This window comes from Phocoena sinus, chromosome 13 (genome assembly GCF_008692025.1).
Source record: "Phocoena sinus isolate mPhoSin1 chromosome 13, mPhoSin1.pri, whole genome shotgun sequence".
NCBI classification, from domain to species: Eukaryota; Metazoa; Chordata; class Mammalia; order Artiodactyla; family Phocoenidae; genus Phocoena; species Phocoena sinus.
Genome location: NC_045775.1, coordinates 53,468,261 through 53,490,910, shown reverse-complemented (window position 1 = coordinate 53,490,910; position 22,650 = coordinate 53,468,261). Strand labels below are relative to the sequence as shown.

Here is a 22,650-nt window from a genome sequence, read left to right as displayed (position 1 = left end):
CTTTTTGGCTCAGCTCTGAGAGCATTACAGACCTATCCTTTCCCGCCTCCCGACCCTCTTCCCCTCCCCCTCTTCTTTCTGGTGCAGGCAATTAGGGTGAAGAAATCAGTGCCAGGCTCCTGCCTCTGAAGAGAAAGGAATTGCTTCGGGAATTGAGTCCTGACACCTGTCTCTGTCCTGGATGGCGAGAGGGGATACGGGGTCAAAACGCCTGGGGGAAGAGGCCGGGCTGACCGGGAGGGGGGACCCTCCCTAGGAGAGCATTTTTTTGGCCTCCAGCTTCACACAGGTTATTAACACGCGGGCTATTTACACGGGGGGGTTCCTCTTTTTAGTCCCCTCCACCCACCCAAGACCAGGACCTGGGCTGGAAGCAGAAGAGCAACACTGACAAGCCGTTCATTAATTTGCATTTATTTTCGGGAAATAATGTAGATAAAGGGGGCGGAAGGGGACTGCCTTACATTTCAACAAGTAATTTGCGATCTTCACATCGGACAAATCAAATTTACAAATTACTTTCCCACCTACTGGACGAAAAGGCCAAAGCCAAAACTGATATACAGGCGTGGGTCCTCCGCAGATTTCAAAGAATGAAGGTGCACTAAAAACTCACTAGACAAAACAGGGTTGTTTAAAGAGAGAGAAGCCGACAGAGGAATTGGAACCGGGGTTTGGGGCCTGGGTTTGTTTGTTTTTCCATAATGCTGTATTTTTATTTTTTGTTTTCTTTTGGTTTTGATCTCTTAACTGGAACTGCGACCCTGTGCTTAGACCTGGTGAAGGGCTCAGTCCTGCGCCCCGGCCCAGACTAGCCCCCTCCCCTGTACCCTGACTTGGCTCTTGCCTTCACACTCCCAGACCCTCCCGATCCTCCGCGCGCAGCTTCCTGAAACCAAACGATTCTCTTTAATAAATACACAGAGGGAGAAGGTGTGAGAGGGCAGGGAAGCTTTGCAACAACTGAAAAAGTAAAAGCGCCATCGTTTGAGGAAGAGAGGAAAGGGGACAGAGGGAAAATATTTTTTGCTTTTGTTATATATATATGTGTATATATATATGCTGTATATATCTTAAAGTTCTATTTCTTGGACTCTAAGACGAGATATGCTCAGTTCAACCAACAGCAACTAAAAAGTTTAAGTGGTCCCTGGAACGGACCTGACTATATACAGCATTCCCGCCGAAGCGGAAGACTGAGCCAGTTCTACGCAGGGCGGGACTGTGCGCGAGAGGCTATGGGTGCGCTCCTCCCTCCGGGCCTCGTCCCAGCGCATCCGGCTGGGGAGGAGGAAAGGCCGGGAAGCTCTGGTCTGCAGGCGGGGAGCGGAGCTTAGGGCAGCTGAAGGGGCGGCAGTCTGCACGCGAGAAACGCTTAGTGGTTGTTTTGATTTGGAGTAGAGTATGGGTGCACTCCAACAGGCAGACACATGCCAGTTAGTGACTCCAGTGTCCAGAAAGAATAAATTAAAGTGTAGGGCTCAAACAGCAAGTCAGAGCGAAGAGCCTCCGAAGGCTGCAAGCGCATAATAACTGTCCAGAAAGACTAGAAGATGGTGACTTAGGAGTTCGTTAGGGGTTGAGGAGGGGAGCACACAGCTCTCCCGTATAGAACTTGTGGGCCAAGCCGAAGCACCGGTCCCCTCTTCCAAGGGGTGGGCAGGGTTTGCACATCCCCCAAGCAAGTGGCACAAAGATGAGGGCGGCAGTGCAGCAATGGGCATCTTTTGGGAGCATGAAATTTCAGGTCTGGAAAAGCCGAGGCAAAGGCGGGCAGTGCAGCAGCAGCAGCAGCAACAACTGGACGGGGACCACGGAGGGCGCAGGTAGTTGCGTTTCTTCTTCTCTTCCTCCCACTCCTGGGCTCACAAGACCTGAAACCTCCATGAGGCTTGGTCCTTATAGTCCAGACAGTCAGGCGAGTTGAAGTTGAGTTTCCAAGCGGAGGAAGCGGCGGCGGCGCCAGGCTCCTTGTAATCCAAGCAGTCGGCAGAGTTGAAGGCGAGCCCCGAGCCGCCGTAGCCCTGGTGATGGTGGTGGTGATGGTGGTGGTGGTGGCCTGAGGACTGGCTCAACGGGTGGTGCGCGTGGGGATGGTGGTGATGGTGGCTAGCCATGGAGGAGGGTGCCATAGGGCTGAGCTGGTGCGGGTGGTGGTGCGAGTGCATGGGCGCTAGATATGAGCTGCAGTCCACGCCGCCAAAGTAGGAAGAGGAGGGCGCGGGGTAGCCCTGGCCATAGCTGCCGCCCTGGCCGTAGGACATGGGATAGGAGGCTGCGGCAGAGGCGGCGCCTGCGGCTACCGAGCGCTGCATACACGATGCGTTGCTAGGCGCGGCCAAAGGCTCGGGCACCGACACGGAAGCGGGCGCTGAGCCGGGCGAGATGGAAGCCGGACTCCAGATGGACGAGGCAGCCGGCGTACTCAACGACGACGGGACTGCCACCGCCGGGTTCCCGCCCAGGCCTGCAGCCGCTGCAGCCGCCGGGTTGGCCGAAGCGCTCGATGCGGAGCTGGAGGACGAGGCGGAACTGGACACAGCGGGCGGCGTGAACTGGCCGCTGCTTTCGGAGCCCGAGCTCTCTCGCACCGGGGAGGACTTCTTCTTGGCTGGGCGGCTCTTGGTCCCGCTCCCGCTCTGCTGCTGCTGGCGGCATTTGGCGCGGCGATTCTTGAACCAGACCTGCAGCGGGCCGGGTGGGGGAGAGTATGTCAGGGGGAGAGTAGAACTTGCCACTCCCCGCCCCTTGGACCAACACCCGGCCTAGGATCCGCATCCCTCTCCTATCGACGCCTCCTCCCCTCCCTATCTCCGACCCGGCCAGACCCTGCATTCCCTGCTCCTCCACCCTCCCCCATCCTTCTGCTCAAAGACGCTCCTCTGGCAAAGTAGGGATGTGCACTCCCCTCCCCCCCGACCCCCAGCGCAACTCTGCCGGAGGGCGGAACATTTGTGTCTGTCCAGCCAGAAGTTCAGCCATCTCTAAACTGATGCTGTTGGCTGCTTCCCAACAGACCTATGTATGTTTGGAGGCCCTGTCTTCTATGAATAGAGCTCAGTAAACTACGGAGAGGCACAGAGCAGGCCGCGGAGTGGGGGACAGTCCCCGAGTTTGAGGCCGGAGCCCCTCCGCCCCTGCAGGTCAGGTGCTGGGCAGGGCGAGAATTTGGATGGGAGCAGGAGCAAGGCCAGGAGGCTGAACAGAGGCAGTACTCGGGGGACTAGGGAAGGAAGCCTGGGCAGAATTTCGTTGGACTTCTTGGCTCCAAGTGGGGAACCAAATAGGACAGTCATAAAGTTCCCAGTCCTCCTGGAAGGCCCCGGTACAAGACATGGCATTCCTGTTCTCTCGAGCCTCTGGGGGGGAAAAGGCAAGATAAAAGGCCTTTGAGGAGAGTTCTGAGTTATAATCCGAACAGTATTTTCGGGTCCCTTTCATCGCAAAAACAGAAACAGCAAAGCTGGTAGCCAGGTTTTGCGTTCGGCATCCTCTCTGGGCAAAGGAAATGTCTAATCAAACTGGCGCCACCCGTGGGGCGCACTCCCAGACAGGGCACCAGGCTCTGGCCAAGCCCCACTCTTCTATTTCCAGGATCCCCGGGATACAAGGCAAGGGCGGAGGAAGAATTCAGGACCCGGAAGGAAACTGCCAAGTCCTGGGGCGGCCAAAGAGGCAGGGGCAAGTGTCGGGCTCTCAGGGCACGTTGCCTTCGGGAGCCTCACTTGTCCTCCGGCAATCCTAAAAAGCACTTCGGATAGCAAAGGCGCCCCGGGGCCAAGGGCGGAATCCAGGGCTCTAAGCTAGCTCCTCTAACTTTGGCCCCTCTGCCAGGCCCGGCCCAGCGCTAGGGGGAATCTAAGAGGGGCTACCCAGCCTGTAAGCCCGCCCCGACACCAGAACCCCATTCCCAGGCCCTCTCCAACCAGCCCCAGCACCCCACCCCCGACCCTGAAGTCCCGCGAGCGCGCGCACCTGGACTCTGGACTCTGGCAGGTTGATCTTGAGCGCCACCTCCTCGCGCATGAAGATGTCAGGGTAGCGAGTCTTGGCGAAGAGTGCCTCGAGCACGTCCAGCTGAGAGCGCGTAAAGGTGGTGCGCTCCCGTCGCTGCTTCCGCGGGGTGGCTGAGGGGAAACGCGGGGGCGCGTCGGGTCAGTGGTGGCCACGCGGACTCGCGCTAGAGGACGCGGACCGGCCCCTGGCAGGCTCTGAACCAGGCCGTTGCAAAAGAAAGCCGAGCTCCGAGCAAAAACAACTCCCCAGGGAGGCCGAGCCTGACAGCTACAGGTGGGAGAAACTGCATGTGTGAGCGACTGGGAGCCAGTGTCTCCGGTACTCCAGGGCTGCCCCCTTCCCTGCCTCTCAGAGGTTAAGAAAGGAAGAGAAGTTATACAATCTTTCTTCCTTCACTGCCCCCTCCCAACACTCTCCCTGGCTGGAAGGTGGGGAAGGGGTGTGCAGAAACACGTCCTGGAAAACACTTTCCGAGGGAAAAAATGGAGGTGAAGGAGTGGAACCTAGAAAAGACAGCCAGGATTCTGCTCAAGTCGTCCACATCAACAGTGCAAAAGTTGGTGCAGGCCACCCGTCTAGAGGACAGTTTAATTAGGGAGGGAGAATCCCCCCTCCTCAGCTTAGCCAGTTGCTTTGCATAAGGCAAGCTCGGCCCTTCCTCTCAGAGCCTAGCAAGTGTCCATATTCCTCATTCAATGTTGGGGGTAAGGCATAGATCCTTCCTCTCTCTCTCTCTCTCTCTCTCTCTCTCTCTCTCTCTCTCTCTCTCACACACACACACACACACACACACACACACACACACACACCACCCATGAGAAATCGAATCCGTGGGTAAATGCACCCTGTGCTGGCAGTGGGAGCACAACGGGAGACAAGGTGCCCGTGTGGCCAGGCAAGGAGGGCTCACGTCTCACGTTTTCGCCGCCCCGGCCATCCTCACCGACCCGCGATTCTGCCCTGCGAGCCTGCAGCCTGTCCTGCACCGTAAGCAGACTAGGCAACCGGTTCCCTGGGCCGATCCACGACAAAGTTTGTGCTTAAACCCGGGAGGCTGGGGATCCCCAAGACTTGCAGGGGCCGGGGGTGGGGGCCGGTGCTCACCCGGATAGCCCACGGAGGGGTGTAGGAGGTCCATAGCCGGCCCGGCTAGGCCCAGCCCGTTCATGCCGTATGGGGGTTGTTTGAGGTAAGACATCATGCTAACAGCTGGGTGGAGGCGCCCCGAAGGATCCAGGGGGCCGGGGCCGGGCGCAGTGCGGGGCTCCCACTGCGCAGTCCTTCAAGCTCTGTTGCGTCTGGGGGCCCGGCCTATGGAGACACGAGACACACGCAAACCATCATTCCCAGCCATCACGGCTTCCTTGTCTTGTCCGAGGCAAGGAGTCACAGGATGGGGAGGGGACGCCGGTTATGGAACTGTACAGGGCGGTCAACTCGGCTCTATAAGGCCTTAGCCCAAAGACCACAGCTTCTTTGAAAAGTAAAATAGTTGGATCATGATCTCTTCTTTTCGGGCTTGGAATGGGCCACACACTCATAGGGCGACACTAGGAGTGAGGAGAGGTTAAAATCAGGGCCAAGCTTGGGAGGTCAGAGCCTGAACCGCAGGGTCGGCTAAGACTAGGCAAAATTCTGGTCGGGTGGGAACGGGCCTCACATCGCACAAGAAAAGATTTGCTCGGCCCCCAGGCGGCAGGAGATCCAGAGCATGGTTTCAAACGTCTTTGAAAGTGGGACGCACAGGTAGACTCCGGAGAGCCCAGGTGAGGCACTGCGGAGGGCTAGCGGCACCTGAGCCTCTCCAGGACGCATTGCCCACTTGGGAGAGTGCGACCTGCCGAAGTCTCCTCGGCTGGGTCCCGGCCCTAGAGCCTACAGCCGCCCTTCCAGTTGACTTCTCTGTGCCCAGCCGCTGAAAGACTGCTTACCCGGAATCCCACCCACACCTCGACCACAGTTTCAAGGCCAGGTCCCGCAGAGGCGACCAGAAAGGGCCACTGTACAGGTGGCGGTTCTAAGACGCCGCCCGAGGTCACCGGTGCCTCGCCACAGCCGCAGGCCGTTTTTCGTCAACGCAAGCCGGTCCTGGCTGCGGACAATGGGGCCCCGGCCGGGGTTAAAAGGTGACCTGCCCAGTGCCCCAAGTGTCTGGCGGATTTGGGAGGCCTGAGTGCAGCAGGTCCGGTGCGCTCCCCGCCTATCCTACTAGCTGAACCCGCGGCCGCAGGACCCGATCGAGACTAGAGAACTAGGCCTCTGGGGCGTAGCTCGCTCTGACCCGGGCTGGAAGGTCGACGCCTGGCTTCCCCAGCTGCCCCCAAACTGAGGCGCTACAATCAGGGGTCAGGAAGTGGCGCTGGGGGTGTGGGACTGAGACCCCAGAGGACCTGTCGCTTTACCCCGCTTCAAGGAACTCAAAGCAGACCTGGGACCCGGGCTAGAGAGTTTAGGGAAAGAAAGAACTTAGAGCTAAAGAAGCCTCCCGCTCCCGTCCCCATGGGACCTGGGCCGGGAGAACCTAGTTTGCAGGGAAGGCGACAGAAGGGAAAGAGCCTGGGCTCTGGGGCCGAAGGAGAATGGGAATCAGCCGCGGCGACTCATCTAGGCTGCTGCGTGAGTTTTCAGACTTTCTTCAAACTTAGCACTTCAGCTCGGTTACTTCGGAGGAGGCGGGGGAGGGGCGCGGGGCCGCAGCAGAGCTCCGGGGTCCTCAGCGCAGCAAGAGGGGAGCCAGGTCGCCTCCCAGCCCCGCCCACGTGCCGGGGACCTGGGAAGCGGGGACCCGTTTGAGGACGGGGAGGCAAGAACAACCGACGCATTCCCAGAGTCCCGGGCGGCTCCCGGCTTTCTCCTTACCTGCCCTCAGCTGCCGGGGCCGCTCACCATCTACCTCGCACCCTCACACGGACCTTCCGGGCAGCCAACCTGCAAAACAGAGCAGCACAGGAATTACCCGCCGGGTTGGGCGGTTGGTCTAGGACCCCCGGATTTCTTTCTTTCCCCAACTTCCCTCCTCCCTTTCTCTTTCTTTCCAGTGGCTTTGTGCGTGTCCCTCCAGGTTTCACTTTATTTCATACACACACTTTGTTTGCAAAGCCCTACACTCTCCCGAGACACTGCCTCGCCCAGGACCGCGCCGAGGGGCCGCAAGGAGGAGGGTGGGGGTGAGAGGGGCAGAGCTGGGAGGTGGCTCGAGGTTGCCGTGGCACTCCGTGCAGCGTGGAGGCGGTGGGGGCTGGGGAAGCCCCGCAGAGGCACTTCGGAAACTAAATAAATCAAGCGATTTACCTTGTCGGAGTGGCTTGTCTGGCCGGGTTGTTTAGGTGATTGGAAATGTAGCCTGATGAAGATTGATCACCTTTCTAATGCCCTCCCCGGGTATGTGAACGCGAGGTGAGTGCGTAACCAGGCTAGGCTGCCAATCCCTGGCCCCGCGCGGGCTGAGTGACAGGGAGCCGGGCAATGGCAGCACGAGCCGGGGGTTACCTCCGCGCGCCCCCGCCCTCCCCCGCCCCCTGCACCCCGCCCTCACCGCCCGCCCGCCCGCCCCGCCCCGGTCGCGCGCTAACTCCGGGGCTCGACTGGCGGCAAACGCGGCGCAGAGCGACGCGAGGAAGACGAGCGCAGCGCGGGAGCCCAGGCCGTGGAGGGGGACGCCGGTCCCAAGGCCGCCCCGGGGCTCCCCGCCCTTCTCTCGCCCTTTTGGCGCCCTGGAGGGAGTGGCAGAAGGAGGCGAGGTGCTGGAGAACCGGTTCTCGCTCTCCCGCGCGCCACCCAGCTCGGCGGCCCGGTGGGCGCGAGGACCCGGGAGCCGCGGGCTGGAGGGGAGCGGGCCCCCGGCCCCTCTCCCGGCGCCGCGGGCCCCAGTGTCTTCATCCACCGCGCCACCACCCGCAGAGGGATGCCGCGGGCGGCTCGTGCTGGCACAGGCTACTTTGCCGAGCGCGGGAGCAGCTCCCAGTGCGCAGATCCCGCCTCGGCGCCTCAAGACTCCCACGCCTGCGAGGAGCACCCGCAGGGGAGGCACGGCCACTTACCTGCTCTTCGGCGTCTCCTGGTGTTCCCAGTCCCAACGAAAGGTGTTTGCAAATCCTAAACGCTTCTTTTGAAATGTTGGAGCGCAGAGTCCCCTCTCCCTTACACACACACTCTACTTCTGAATCGAAAGGTTTGGATAGGAAACTTTCTCTTTCACACTGTCTCCTTCCCGTTCTCCTTTTACAAGGGACAATTTGGTGGAAAACGTGGCCACAGACCCCTGCCCTCAATTTCTTTCCCACATGCCGCAGGAGCCTCCTTAAAGCGATCTTCCCGGATCTTTCGTACTGGCGAAGCCCATTTCCCAATCGAACAAACTTCTCAAACACGTCTACCTGGATGGACTTGTCAAAGCGCAAAAAAAAAAAAAGTGTTTTCGCCCCAACACTGAGTAAGGCAATTCTTTTAAATGGCACCTCCTCCTGAATATTAGGCACTTTACTCCCTTTCGAGGAATTCCTACCGCTTCTTCCTAATCCCCCCTCCCCTCCACCTCAACAGGCGGAGTGAAAAGTTTGAACAGGAGTAAGTGTGAGGGCGAGTCAAGGAGCCACCGGGCGCTTCGCGATGGGGAGCGCGGGCGCTGCGGGGCCGCAGGGTCGGGCACCGAGAGCGGACCAGGCGCAGGGCGAGGAGGTGGAGGAGAAGGAAGGGGGAGCCCGCTGAGTGAAAAGGGGCCGTGGCCGCCGCTCTTCAAAGTGCTTCCCCCTCCCCCAAGCGACACTTTCCTTTGGAGTCCGAATAAAATACGGTAACAGAATATGATGGAGGGCACACTGTTTCCTTAACTGCTTCTCAAAGAACCCGGGAGATCTTCTTAGGACCTTTAATAAGGCTTTGGTCGGTCCTTTTGTTGATCTCTCAAAATCAACTCCTTCTAATTGAAGTTGGAGCTGAAAGCGAGCTAATGTTCAAAGAAAGTGGCCGCCAGGCTAACGAAATTACATTTTTTTTTTTGACGATGAGGGAACATCTAATCAAAGGGGCAAAAGAGGAGGGGTGGGAGTGGGGAAGTATGAAGGAGAAAAGGTTTTACAAGATCCTTCTCTGGTTCACAAAAGTCGGCGACACGGGCGCTTCTCTCCAGAACAAAGACACCGCGGCCCATTCACAAAAGGGAGAGAAAGAGAGAGAGAAAACAATAAAAGAACGGGAGAAAAGTAAAAACATGAACAAGAAAAAGACTTAACAGGAAAAGAAACTGCGCAGAGCGCAGCGCTGACCCGAGCGGGGACACACCTTTGGCTCGCGCAGGCCCCCGCGGGGAATAGTCCGCGAGGCCCAGGACTCCGAGTCCCCGAAATGTGCAGAGATTTAAGGAAAAAAACGAAATACACCCCCGCTTTCGGTTCTGGGGAAAGGCGCGGGCTGGAGCGCACTAGTGTGAGGGGGAAGAGTATGCCGGCGCCCTGGGGTGAGCTTCGGCGGCACTGCGTCCGTAGCCCGGCGCTACCCCGGCCGGGGCCTGCGCGCTGTGTGCCTGGATTAGCCCTCCCAGGCCTGGGTGCGTGCCCTGTCCCAGTCCCGCAAACTCTCGCACTCCCGCCTCCTCCCAGCCCCGTTTGGCCTGCAGCTGCGGCGCTGGGCCGAGGTCCGGCGCGGCGAGGTGGGGCGGCAGTGCGCGCTGGAATGTGCTCAGGCGGTCCCCAGGGCCCGCCAAGCGGGAGCCGGGCGCTCTCGGTTCCAGATGCTGCCGCGGTCTCGGGGAAGTTGGGAGGTATCAAGTAGCACGATTTTTTTCCCCCCTAATGGGAGTATTTATCTAATCCCAAATTGCAGGCGAATTTTTTTAATGCTCAACCCATAAAATCCCGGGATTAAGAGAAGAAAAAAGAGAGAAGAGGGGAGAGGGAGGAGAGTGGAGACGGGGGAGACTGAGATGAAAGTTTCTTGTATGTGGCGTAAAGGACTGAGGCGGCCGTCGCTAGGCAAATATCCAGGTGGGAGACGCTGGGCCAGAAGCCTCGACCGTTCCAGCAACGGCCGCAGCTCGGGGAGGGGAACAGGGGCCCTCGCCCGGGGAGGGCCTGTGGACTCAGCTCGAGGGCCCCGGGCCGGGGAGGGGGCGTGGGAGCTGGGCCCTGGCTTTAGCATCCAGGTGACCTCGAGGCCGGGCCAGACTCTGGAGGACACTTGGGACAGGGGGAGGGGTTTGGCTCCGGGGCCTTGGGATCCTGGCCAGGGGCGGAAGTTCTGCACCGGCCCGCGGGCTGTGCCCAAGCAAGCCCGCTGCCAACACTCCTCCTCCTCCTCCTCCTCCTCGGCGACCCCCGGGCCCACAGCTTCTTTTGCCGCCGCGCGGGCTTTCGGATTGCCGGCCTCTAGGCGTGCTGGGCTCGCGCCTGCGCCCGGGAGGCAGCCTCTGGGCACCACGCGACGAAATCCGGATGCGGCGCCCTCGCCGCGGGCCTGACCCCCATGGTCCCCGGGGGCCGCGCTCCGCCGCCGCTGCGGGGCGTGCGGGCGCCACAGAGCAGCCCAATGGAAACCCCGCGAGGCTCGGGACTGAGGCAGGAGGGGCAGGGAGACGGGCAACAAATCTGGGGCTAGCGAAGGATTGTCACTTGGCAGGTCGCGAGCGGCTTGGGGGAGCCGCCTCTCTGCGAGGCTCCGCGAGAGGGAAGGTTCCCCGAATCCGAATCCTGCGTAAATGGAGTGGGTGACGCCGGTCACCCAAGCCCCAGGCTGCTCCGGCTGATGGTTTTCGTCTGCCGGTTTCCCTGGGGTTAGGGCCGGGTTCTGAGAGCTTCCCCCCAGGAAGCGGTAGCTCCCTCTGCTCTCCTGCTCTAATAAAGACGGCAAATACCCGATTTCATTTAGTTCTGATAACTTTTCAATAACTTCTTAAAATCCTTGTCGTGAAGAAATTCTACCGTAGGAAGGTTTTATCATTTTGAAAGACTGGCGGCTGCATAGTTTTCGAAAGGAATTTGTGTGTGTATTGGTATAAATATTTGTCTGTACATATATGTATATGTGTATATACGTATGTATGATCTAGGCTAACGTATAAATGCTAGTGGACTGTTTTCTCTGTCTCCAGACTTGTTGAACGAGCTTTCTTTGTTTCAAGACACCTCTGTAGAGGAGTGATGGAAACTACCATAAAATCGCCAGTTTTTTCTGTAGCTTAGAACTTCTGGTTGAAAGTTCCCTTTCCCTCATCTCATACGCACACACCTGCACACACTTACCTTCCTCCTCCCCTCCAACAATAACCCTCTTCCTTTCACTTCGGCATCTACAGTCTTGCCGGTTATCAGAAGTCATAGTTCTTCCTCATATGAGTGCAAAATTATAACAATGGAAAATAACATTTTTTTCAGTGCTGTCGAATCACAAATCTCCTCAAATCGTTAAGAGATGACCCTCTAAAAGATGATAGTTTACACTGCTTGAGAAAATATGACTAATTGCTTTTCAATTCGCATTCGTGTGTCAGCAGGGCCCCTCTAGGGTGGTGTAAACTTATTCAGCTCCAAATACAGACCAGTATCCTGCCCTGCATTCAAGAGGACCATTTTTCCACATGAAAAGTCTTATGAATACAAAAACTTCTCAAGTTTTCATTGCAAAGAAGTAGCAGCAGTGTTTAAGGTAAGAAAGTTTCTGCTTTTATTGAAAATTTATATATGACTCAGTATTGTAATAAATAAACAGATAACCATTTTCACAAAAAAATGACAGTGCTATGCTAGAGAAGAAAATATTAACTGGAGGATTTACTCATAATGGCAAGACAGACTTTTATCAATACAGAATAAATATTAACACCATTCTTGAGCCAATTTTGAGACCCAACAAAATGTAGGAACCAAGCTAGATGTAATAAATAATTATCCAGAGAAAAAGATGGCGCATTCTCAAATGATAAGACTGTCTTTGTAAAGTGATGCATGTCAATTAGTCCCATCCTTACAGCTCACTTCAAATCACAGGACTTGTTTCAGGCTACGTTAAAGGGCCATCCTCCGAAGAAAGCAGAGGAGAAGTACCCTATTATCTTTCATAGTGAAACGCAAAACAACTGCAGAAAATCCCACTGGTAAATAGAACACAGTTTAATAAGTAAATTGAAGACGATCTAACTATAAAATTTAGGTAACAGACTCAGTGTTACATATGGCAGGACTGGAAAAAAATCATTCATGACATTTTCCTTATCCCTCCCTCTTAAGCCCCCTCCCACCCCTCATTATGCTATTAACAATAACAACAACAACAAAAATGTTTAAAAATTTTTCTCCATCAAAAAATGAGGGAAAATAATGAGGGAAGAGTTTTCTTTTCTTTCTTCTTTGAACAGTTTCTTAACACTGCTAATACCAATCACTCACAAGATGTCTGTGCAATCTATTTTATATGATTTCAAGGAAATGATTAACACACACACAATCCTTAAACAAAGATATTTCGGAGTTCTGTACACTGTCTGGAAAAAAGGGAGGAAAAGAGGTGGTGGTAGCGGTAAAGAAGTACAATCCAGCCAAACAAAATGTTAAAAGTTTTAAATCAACAACGAGAATGACTTTTTCTGGTCTGGGGACCCAAGGCTAATAAAATGTTGGTCAAGATTCTGGTCTGGCTTCTATTGCAGAACACATTTCTCTTCTTTCTTGGCCATCTTGCCTTTGTTTTGCTCCAGAGTTCGCTCCAAATGCTCGTCTTCTTCTTCGGCCCTGTAAGTCAAACAGGAAACCAAATTATTTTTCTTCTTGGAGCACAGAGCGGCACTCTCCTCTCGCCCCGCATTCCGAGCCCCAGAGGGAACGGGGTTCGCGGGGCCAGCGGGAGGCTGCCCCGGCCCACCCGGGACCTCTGGACTGAACTTTCCGAAAACTTCTCGGCCCCTCAGCAGGCGGCAGAGCCTCGACCCCGACCCCACCGCCCACTTACTGCTTCTCCTGCGCGTCCAGGTCCCTGACGAGCGCGTCGCGCTTGTCCACTAGGGCCACCAGCTCATCCAGCAGGAGCTGCTCGCGTCGCTTCTGGGCCTCGGTCTTCTGCCAGTCTGCAGGGGACGGGAGGCTCCTTACCCACCCGGTCTCCCACCCCACCCGGCCCTCCCCTTCCCGCCTTTTCCAGTTCCCTTTTATTTCTCTGCAAACCATATTACAGAGCCACTAGCTAGTGTTTCACGGAGAGTTTGGCCGTCGTGATGAGGATTTCGCCCCTAAAACCCTACTTTCTAAGTATTTTCCGTAGATGGAGACGGCTACGGGCTGGGCTGGAACCTGCAAGAGACCAGGTGTGCGCCGGTGGCCAAGCGGAGGTGCGCACCTGATGTCAGCCAAAGTGGGGGAGGGAGAGCTGGAGGCCCCGAAGAGGTCGGCCCGAGCGGTGAGGGGGGAATGTGGGTGAATGAGGAGGCGGGAAGCAGAGATGGGCGATAAAATCACCCTGAAAAGGCTAGAGAATCTGCCTGAGAACCTATCCTCCTCCCCCACCCCCATGCTCACCCCATACAGCCCATTCTTCGCTAATTTCCTCTTCGCTATATTTTAGCAGTTGGATGTATCTCACACTGGGCGCCATATGCTTCACAATAACTTTAAAAGTAGTGAATCGGCTAATTAGCATTTTTCTTTGAAGTAAAAAATAAATTTGCTCTGCAACATTACACTGCAGCTCTCGATCGCATCACAGCCAGTTTTCTTTTGGAGAGGTTTGCTGCGTGGTTTCAAATCAAAGCACTTTTGCAAAGGAAAAATTACATACTTCTTTTTGAAACCCCGGTTGGAAAATCCGATGGGCAGTGCTCCTTCCATGGGAAAGGGCAGTTTTTTGACGGTTTTAGGCCCCAATAATATATTTCCTAATCATTGCTGGTCTGATAATTTCCTTAAGATGAGCAGCAGTTTCGTTTAATAAAAACAGGACCAAATCGAACATTTAAAGCACTTTTGAAACCAAAGCCAACTGCTCTCTGGCCAGACTGTAAGGGCTTGTAGCTGTCAATCAACCCCCAGTCTACCCCGCCTCCCTCATTAGGAAGGTAAACAATGAAAAGAAGAAGTAGATGATGAGGCAGATAGCCGAACAAATGAGGACCTAGAGGGAAACAGGACACCAGCTTAAAAAAAAAAATACCCTGGCCACTGACTCATGTAGCCCCCTCCCCCAGCAAGTGCACTTTCCAAAAAACAGAGAGGAGTGCAATCCTTTCTGGTTTCTCTCTTCTCTCTCCATTGCCCTGGGCAATCATGTTAAAACTCACATGGCTGGTGCTTATTCAGATAAACCCAACAATGCACACCGCTGGTTACCATGTGAATCTTCACAAACCACACAAGAATGTGCTGGTTCAAATCCCCCCCGACCCCCTCCAAAGCAAAATTTATTCAAGACAGCAAACTGCTCAGCAGCTTTATGAAACCAAATGGAGCTAGAGGGAATTCTATCTTGTATTTACAAATTAAAAATTAGATGCATCATCATGCAATAAAGGTTAGAATAGCAGCAAAAAGCTAGAATAATTTATTCTATTTTATCACTATTCCTTTCATTACAAGCTCAAATACATACACACATATATACTAAACATGCCATATATTAATTACCCACATTCGATACAAAACATCACAGATAAGTACATTAAATAATTGGTCACATTACATTCTTATTTAAAAAGAAGTGAAGTATTCTATTGCATAGAGAGGAATAAAGAAACTATTGCTATGGAAAGTTTTTTTCTTAATGTAAGAATTTAAAAAATATATGAAACAGCAAAACTGGAGAAAAGCCATATCTATCACAATTTTATTCCTTGGATTTAAATGCAACTGAGGTCAGGAATGCTGGACAATTTTCTAATCTGGTTCTTGTTCTTAATCAGTTTCATTCTACACAGCAGATAAATTAATAGACTCTCCAGGTTGGAAAGATCTTAAAGGTCATCTAGTCTAATTTCAGGTAACTGTAGTTCTAGAAATATTAACTCAGAGAAAAACCTGCTAAATTTGTAAAAGATTTGTAACTAAATTTTATAATTATTAAGATTACCAATTTTGATGAATATGGATTTTTCCATTTCCAACCTCAATAAATCATTCTGATTATAAGCTTAATTTATAATTCTTTACTTCCAAAACATTTTGATAAGAGCTTTACTACTGGGAAATAAAATTTCTCCACTGTAAACTTAAAAAATATAATTAAGTTGAAAATTACAAAATTTTTTTAAAGAAAAAATAAATTTTAATGACACATAATCTTCTTGAGTAAATTACTCCTTCCCTATATTTGACCAGTTACTTTTAAGGTTTTAATTAATAATTAGAAATATCAATATTTCTTTAATATTTTTAAAAATAAGGTTTTAACAATATGGATAAGAGAGGAAACAATTTTATATTTTTAATCCATTAAGTATTGAATAATTTAAAAAATCTTAACCTTTTCCTAGCTCAATGCTGACATTTCACATAACTGTAACAAAAACATTTTTAAATTATGAATATTTAGGTAATTTTCATCATCTCACAAATTTAACTGACATTAGAATTTTAACTGTTTCAGCATAAATTTATAGGATTTTTTTATATTAAATTTGTCATCACTACATTAATATCTATCTACAAATAATTAGTCAAATTGTGGAGAAAATAGCTATGCGCAGTGAGTAGATTTTACACTAGCAAAACTACTTTTACTTTGGATTTGCTTTCTCACAGGAGTAAATTTATACACATCCACACACATATTTGAATGCTAATTTGGGAAATTAAGTAAACTATTTTGATGATTTAAAAAAATTTGATAACACCTTTAAAATTGATCAAGATTCACATTTGTATGTTCAAGGTCTACATTTAAAAATTTAAAAATCCCTCTTTAAATAGCTTCACCTAGATATAATGTCATGTTTTAAAAGCCTGAATGTAAGTTTATATGTTACTTGTTATACATTTTAAGAAAGGATTACTCACCTATAACAGCTAGCTAGATGCACTGACTTTGCCTTGGACAGACTACAATGTGGGTTTTGATTAATTTAAAGATTCCAGTGTACTTTTGCTACAAAAGCCATATCCTCTCACAACAAATAGGATTAAGTTTTGATGCTGCATTTGAGCCAAAGTGTTAAAATAAAGAGATTCTGTTTATGTCTATCTGCACTGAGCTGTTTTGTTAATCTAAAAAACTCTTTTTTTATATATAGGGCCAATTATTCATTCCCTGATTCAGTTTATTTGCTGAAGTTGATAATTACCTTGGAAAAAAGGCAAAAGAAATACCTATAAACACTTTAATAGAAAGGACCTAAAGTTCTTGTAGTAAACCTTCAACCTTGCCACTATAAATAAGCCTGGCACTTTGATGAAAATTAACACTAGTTTTGTAAAGAGCACATTGGGGGATTGCAGTCAAGTCTTATCTTTAGTTCCAGTCAACTAACAATCCTGAAAGAGTTTGCATCATCATCAGAGCAGGCCATTTGATAGGATTCTACCGCTGTACCTAATCAATCTATGGAAGACTGTGGCTGTGCTGTGTAACAAAGCTAAAATAGATTTACAAATGGGGTTTTAGGGGATAAGCTCCTCCACAGGATTACATATTGATTTTAAATATAAAAAGCTTATCATATAAGCCATAACTACAAAAATAGTGAACCTATGCATAAATCCCTTTAGAAGAGCACCCACTTCAAACTCTAAGCCAAGAATAAATCAAGATGTACAAAATCCTAGAGAAGATCCATTTCTTGTGCAGAAAATGAACACACCACTTTCCAAAAGCCCACCCCAATGTGTGCAGAAATGAATTTATCTTTCCTGAGGGGGCATTAAATAATCTGGAACAGAAAAACTATAGGAAAAGTATCTGAAAGATGCTTGTTAGCTTAAGGGATCCTACAACTTAGCTCAGTAGAGTGAAACTCCTGCAATGAAAACACCTCAGGGAAAAAAAAAAAGGCCAAAGTGATTATGGATTCTCAGAAGAATGGATATATTGAATGTTATTATTTTGCTCTCAAACCAAGTTGTTAATACTTCTTTCACTGGACTATGACTATTAATATTCTGTGCTTTTCTCCTAGTTAATGGTTTCAGTAGCAGATTATTCAAAAATATTTTAGTTTATTTATTATGAAAACCATCTTATGGCTACTAAGTAGAAGAGATGGGAAAGAAAAGAGGAAGGGACTTTAAAACAAAGGAAAGCAAAACAAAACCAATTAGTGTTGCCTGTTCATGTGTTTTTCTGTGGTGTTTTAACACTCTGAAAGACTACTGAATGTGTGTCCATTCTAAGGGCTGGCTCAGAGGATACTGTCTTCAAAGAACTGATGATCACCATGCTCAGTATCTCTCTAGGACAGCCCAGGACACATATTGCCCAGGCTAATGGGATAGGCCTCTCTCTGAGAAAGTGTCTTTATTTGTATTCAACAGGCTGCTTCTTTCCTCAAGTCTCTTTTCCCCCTCAACCAGCAATAGAAACTGGCTGAGAGATTTAAGGCACAATCACACATGGGACAATAGTATTCATTAAAAAATAAAACAGAACAAAACCACAAAAAATTAACAATTGTATTAAAGGTGTATGAAAAGAAAAACATTAATTTTTTTTCTCTTCTTCAAAAATATTACTTTCTACTGCTCTTCCATGTGTACAAGGGGAGCAGGCAGAAAAATGTTAGATTATTTAAGACTGTAGGTCTATTATATAGGGATAGGATGGCCAATGAAACTGGGATGTTTTATATATATTATGGCCCTCCTTTATTTGGTAATAATACTGGTTTTGGGATAGAAGCAATATCTGCCTTAAAAGTCAACTGTACTGTATCAAGCTGTATCTTAGGGATGATTTAACTTACTATACATGAGAAAGTAAATTTTTAAACACTGTAATACTCTGTATTGAGCATAATATATAATTAATCTATAAAGAATAAATTGTATAATGAGTTATACATACTATATACAAACACATTTTATATTATACATATATATATATATATATATATATATATACACCATATAAATAGTATTTGCTATACCTACTTTTCAAATGACTATTTAGCTTTCCAATCTCTTTTAAGACTATACCATGACTACAAAAATTATAGCAAGAGGAAAAATACCATTTAGTATATTTGTGCATTTTATTCAGTGGCAAGTTTCACAGAACTTCTTAAATAATTTTGACAAATTTTATAGTCATTATTAGTGATATAATTTGATAGCCACTTGAAGGAAATTAGCTATCTGAAAGCCTTTTAAATAAAGTAAATCTAATTTATAAATTAGGATATACAAATGTTGTTAGTCATATTTATCAAATGAGATTAGGAATATAAAAGTAAGAATAAAACTTCTATAAATGTATAAGATACTATTTAGATAAACAGCATGTATTTTATTTACTAACAATTTTAATTAAAATATTTTAAAACATATGGTTTCATTTGGCTTTCTCTTACAAACTTAAATTCCCAGTTTCTGAACTAATTAGAATTGACTTCTTATGGATCAGGTACCTTATCAGGTGAAGAAAGAAATTACAATGGACAGTCAATGCATGTGTTAAGAGGTCCATACAGAATAGGAAAATCAATTTGCATTGATTAGACAAAAGGTCCATTTTACAGAGCCCAAAGGATTAGCTTTTAAGTGGACATCTTTGAACTATAAGACATTTTCAACTAAGAGGTATAAGGAGAACAGCATTCTAAAATAGTAAGAATTTTTAAAAAATAAGCATATATAGTAAATGCCATAGTTAAGCTAGCTGATGTTTACTGATATTATGAACCATGCTTAGGATTACTATATATGTAATTCATTTAAAAGCTTTATATAGAGTGTGAAAGTGTTGCATTTATCTCATATGCCGGAATCTTTGCCTGATTACTCACTTAATAGGAGCTGGAATCTTAAGAACTATAGCAGACTGGACAGTTACATATTTGTGTTGACATCAATTAAATATTAAGGTAAAATTTAGAGTATGAATGTGAAAAATCAAAATGATAGATCTTTCTCAAACCTCTTTAACTTGCACATAGTAAAATGTAATGAAATCATTTAACTAGTTATATTTTCCATTTAATGGACATTTAAGCTTACAGACAAAAGTTAAGACAATTTTATGTTTAATAGCAAGCATAACTATGATCTGAATTAGGGTCCTTAGGTTTTACATGACTATTGGTTTCTAACTCTAAGGCATTTATTTGCAATTCCTGTAGGTCCTTAGTCAGACCACACCTAGTGAGACCAGAAGTGTATTACACTCTTTAAATCTCTTTGACAACTGACACCTCAAACACCTCATTCAGCCATGGCATCTCTTACCTTCAATGGCTAGCATTGCCCGCAATTCCCGATTCAGCAGCTCATATCGTCGTTCTAAATCATGTTCTTTTTCCCTAGGCAAGTTGCAAAAGTTCATCAATATGCTAATTACTAAATCATTAAACACTTAAAAGAACCTTTAGGTTACATTGATTTTAGGACTCATAACTGACTGTTCTCTTTAACTTTAAGCCACTCAAAACAAATGATACACAAACCTAAAACCTTCCTCAGGTTGAATATTTAATAGTGCTATTATTTTTCTCCTTCAATTTTGAATTGCACAGAAGTATATTTTAATCTGTGGATAAGTAGCCTCAATCTTCAATGCTTCTTGTATTAAGTGCCAGGTATAAGGTTATTTTGTAGAATATTTTTCATAATTCGCAATAAACACTTTTTTGTCTAGAACTCCGTGTGAAAAGAGTACAAGAAACATGAAAGTACCACCAGTGAAAATTTAATATAGAGACAATTAAAAAGGCAAGATTAGTTAAGTTGTGCACTTCTTCATAACTCCTTTATCAAGTTCAGGCATGGCAGAAATGACAAAAATAGAGGTTTTCACTAAAATAAAACATGTAAGCCTGCTTCTTCCCACACTAGGTGGCATAATATAAGAACATTGTTAGTGAGAAAAAGGAACAAGCATTAAGTCCTATGTGAACTAAATGCTAAAGACTGAAAATGCTTACATTTGGTCTAGTCTCCATTTTACAGTCATTCTTGCAATCATAAAAAGGTCACTTCTGTGTAAATTATTAATCTTTTATCCCAAAATTTAGGGTAACATCATTTGTAGAATACAAAGTTAGTTTTGTCCTTATTAAGACATTTTAATTTTTAACTGAAAATTTGATGTTAAATAAACTTCAATTTTATTTCTTTTCCCACTAAATATAAACCAAACATCCTTTTTGTGCACAAGTGACTTCTTAAACATAAAAATTGTTTATATTACTTGGCTTTCTATATAATAAATACATTTTTTCAGTATCTAACACTCTAAAATTCTTACTCTTAAGGTAAAAATTGGTTATATACTATTTTTAATTTTATTTTTATATAAAACATAATCTCTAAGGAAAGAAAAAACATTAAGCCTAATAAGTATGAAACCCCCAAAAAAGACAAGGATGGAAAGCCTAAGATGCATCAATGTTGTAGGAAAAACAAGCAAAGTCATAAGTACTTACAGGAGAGAGAGCTGGTTCATTCTCCTTATTAAGGCGTTTTTCTTATTAACTAACATAAACCACTCCTGCATCATAGCTTCTTCTTCTTCTGTGTTCCTTCCTATAATTTAGGAAGAGATATTTCTTATTCTGTTGACATTTACAAGCCAAATAGTAGTTCAGCACAAGTGTTTTGTTTTTTTTCTTTTTAACACGAAACATATTTTAGCTATCCCAACAGTACAAGTTAAACTGTTTATAACAACATCAGATTAAAGTCTGAGGCCTGAAAAAAGAAATCAATATTTAAAAATTCATAAGCCAATCTCCAAAGCTGCTATTATTCACCTTGTATATTTCAGTCCCCCGAACATATTTACAGATCATACTAAGTACAATACTAATACTAAGTACAGTTAAAAAAAAAAAAAAAGTGTTCCAACTTTTAAATCCTCCCCAGAGGCTGACTTGTTATTATGTTTCAGTGAGGAACTCGTGGTGCTGACAGACATACGGTCATGATAAAAATAAATTAATTAATTAAAACCACATTAAAAAATCATTATGAGAATTATAAGACTACCAGTAATGTCAGAGAAGTCAATCGATTTTGTGAGAGCTTCCACCTGTAACAACTTGCTTTTTTTCTTATTTTCCTCCCCCAAAGCAAACTAAAGGTATACATACATATACCGTTCCAGAACTCATCATCCCTAACAGGGTAAACACTTGCAAATTATTTAAAATACATTGTAAATGACCAGGCTACAAAAATACTTAGAGCTGTCTCTGAAAAAACATGATGAACATAATAATGTTCAGTAAATGAGAAAACATTTGCGCAGAGAGATGATTTAAAATTTTAGATTATAAATTTACTGATTGTACATTTAAAATTCATTTTCCCTAATATCCATTCCATCATCTGTACCACCCCTCCCCTCAAAAGGCCAGTATGTCAAGGATTATAACATATAGCATATATTTGGTATTGTTCATGCAGAAGTAGGCCACAATCATACTCAAGAAAAATATTAATTCCCCAACCCTCTTCCTTCCTCTCCCTTCAAATTGTATCTAGTCAAATTTACAATTCTTTGACTTTTTTTTTCTGAATTTCGCCCATGATTGGTTTATTGTTTTGCTAGGCCATTATTTAATACTTCAGTCCAACTTCTAGATAGATTCATAGGGTTAACTTAAATATCTACTAAAAAATTAAATATCCCAGGCGAAGACTAAATAGCCTAGTCAATTTCCTAAGTTTCATTTTCTTCTTAAGTGAGATATTTTCTTTTAACTTTCAAACACACTACCAGTCCATTAAAAAATATTCAAACAATACAGAGGTATAATTGAGTAAAAAGTCAAGGCCTCTTTCACCACCCCCACCCTCTCCAATTCCCCCATCCACCTCCCTTCTCCAGAAGTACTATTGCAGTTTAGCGTATCTTCTTCCAGACCACATACGTAGCTATGTCTATCACATACAGGTATATACCTTATCTGGACACATACAGGTTTCTTTAACATAAGGACCCTGTGATTTGTTGTTGTCATGCTGTTTGAAGATCTACTTCATTCTTTTTTAATACTTGCGTAAATTATGGATGAACCATAATTTATTTACCTGTTTCCACATTAACAGAAATTTGAAAAAATCTTTAGAATGAAAATCTAAAATAAAGAGCTGATCTGTGTGCAAAAGATTAAACATGTATTTCTGAGCATCCCTGTAAAATAGATATCTGTTGTTCATTATTAGGGAAAATAGTGAGAGGATATGTGCTTTCATTAAAGTCTGCTAAACTTTATGGTATGAAGCAGATCTAGGAAAAGATTCTTTGAGTATGAACAAAGGTCTTTATTGTTTTACAGCATTTTTAATCTCTCTTTTAGGGTAGCTGGTTTTGTATTCACTTTGGACCATGTGATGTCTTGACACTGGTCATGTGATATAGGCTGCGATAGGCACAAATCCCTGGGTAGCAACAAAAGAAGAAAGAGTAAAAAGAAAAAGCTGAGAAAAAGCTTGCAATTTGGAAAAAGGCCAATTGTACCCTGGTGAAGGCCTTTTTGATCACTGAAATGACACATGTGTGCAATATTAA

At 46.8% G+C, this 22,650-nt stretch overlaps 2 protein-coding genes and 1 long non-coding RNA gene across 13 annotated transcripts in view; 1 reads left to right on the top strand and 2 right to left on the bottom strand.

Moving 5' to 3' along the window:
* Positions 1-398: 398 nt before the first annotated feature.
* Positions 399-7,376, bottom strand: OTX1 (orthodenticle homeobox 1). 4 transcript variants are annotated; one of them, XM_032653154.1, is made up of 5 exons: positions 7,309-7,376; positions 6,877-6,945; positions 5,122-5,328; positions 3,976-4,242; positions 399-2,684 (listed from the first exon to the last, which is right to left on the bottom strand). In XM_032653154.1, exons 4-5 carry the CDS (start codon positions 4,024-4,026, stop codon positions 1,866-1,868), a joined length of 870 nt encoding a protein of 289 aa, XP_032509045.1. In that variant the 5' UTR covers positions 4,027-4,242; positions 5,122-5,328; positions 6,877-6,945; positions 7,309-7,376; the 3' UTR covers positions 399-1,865. The 4 variants fall into 4 exon arrangements, with proteins under 4 accessions (XP_032509045.1, XP_032509041.1, XP_032509042.1 ...); XM_032653150.1 differs by having other exon boundaries at positions 3,976-4,127; XM_032653151.1 differs by lacking the exons at positions 6,877-6,945; positions 7,309-7,376 and having other exon boundaries at positions 1,866-2,328; positions 2,359-2,440; positions 2,534-2,684; positions 3,976-4,127; positions 5,089-5,218.
* Positions 7,377-9,648: 2,272 nt separating this feature from the next.
* Positions 9,649-14,145, top strand: LOC116764253. Its single transcript, XR_004352820.1, has 4 exons — positions 9,649-9,775; positions 11,501-11,655; positions 11,997-12,103; positions 12,704-14,145. It is a non-coding gene; the product is annotated as an uncharacterized LOC116764253 (long non-coding RNA).
* EHBP1 (EH domain binding protein 1) overlaps positions 11,650-22,650 on the bottom strand; it is a 357,667-nt gene continuing 346,666 nt past the window's right edge. For 4 of the 8 annotated variants that reach the window (XM_032652681.1, XM_032652683.1, XM_032652680.1 and 1 more), the window contains exons 20-23: positions 20,561-20,660; positions 19,365-19,438; positions 12,955-13,069; positions 11,650-12,737 (exon numbers count right to left, since the gene is read on the bottom strand). In XM_032652681.1, coding sequence (XP_032508572.1) covers positions 12,647-12,737; positions 12,955-13,069; positions 19,365-19,438; positions 20,561-20,660 — 380 coding nt within the window. In that variant the 3' untranslated portion in view covers positions 11,650-12,646. The remainder of the gene's footprint in view (positions 12,738-12,954; positions 13,070-19,364; positions 19,439-20,560; positions 20,661-22,650) is intronic. The other 4 variants (XM_032652678.1, XM_032652677.1, XM_032652679.1 and 1 more) reach the window with 1 other exon arrangement.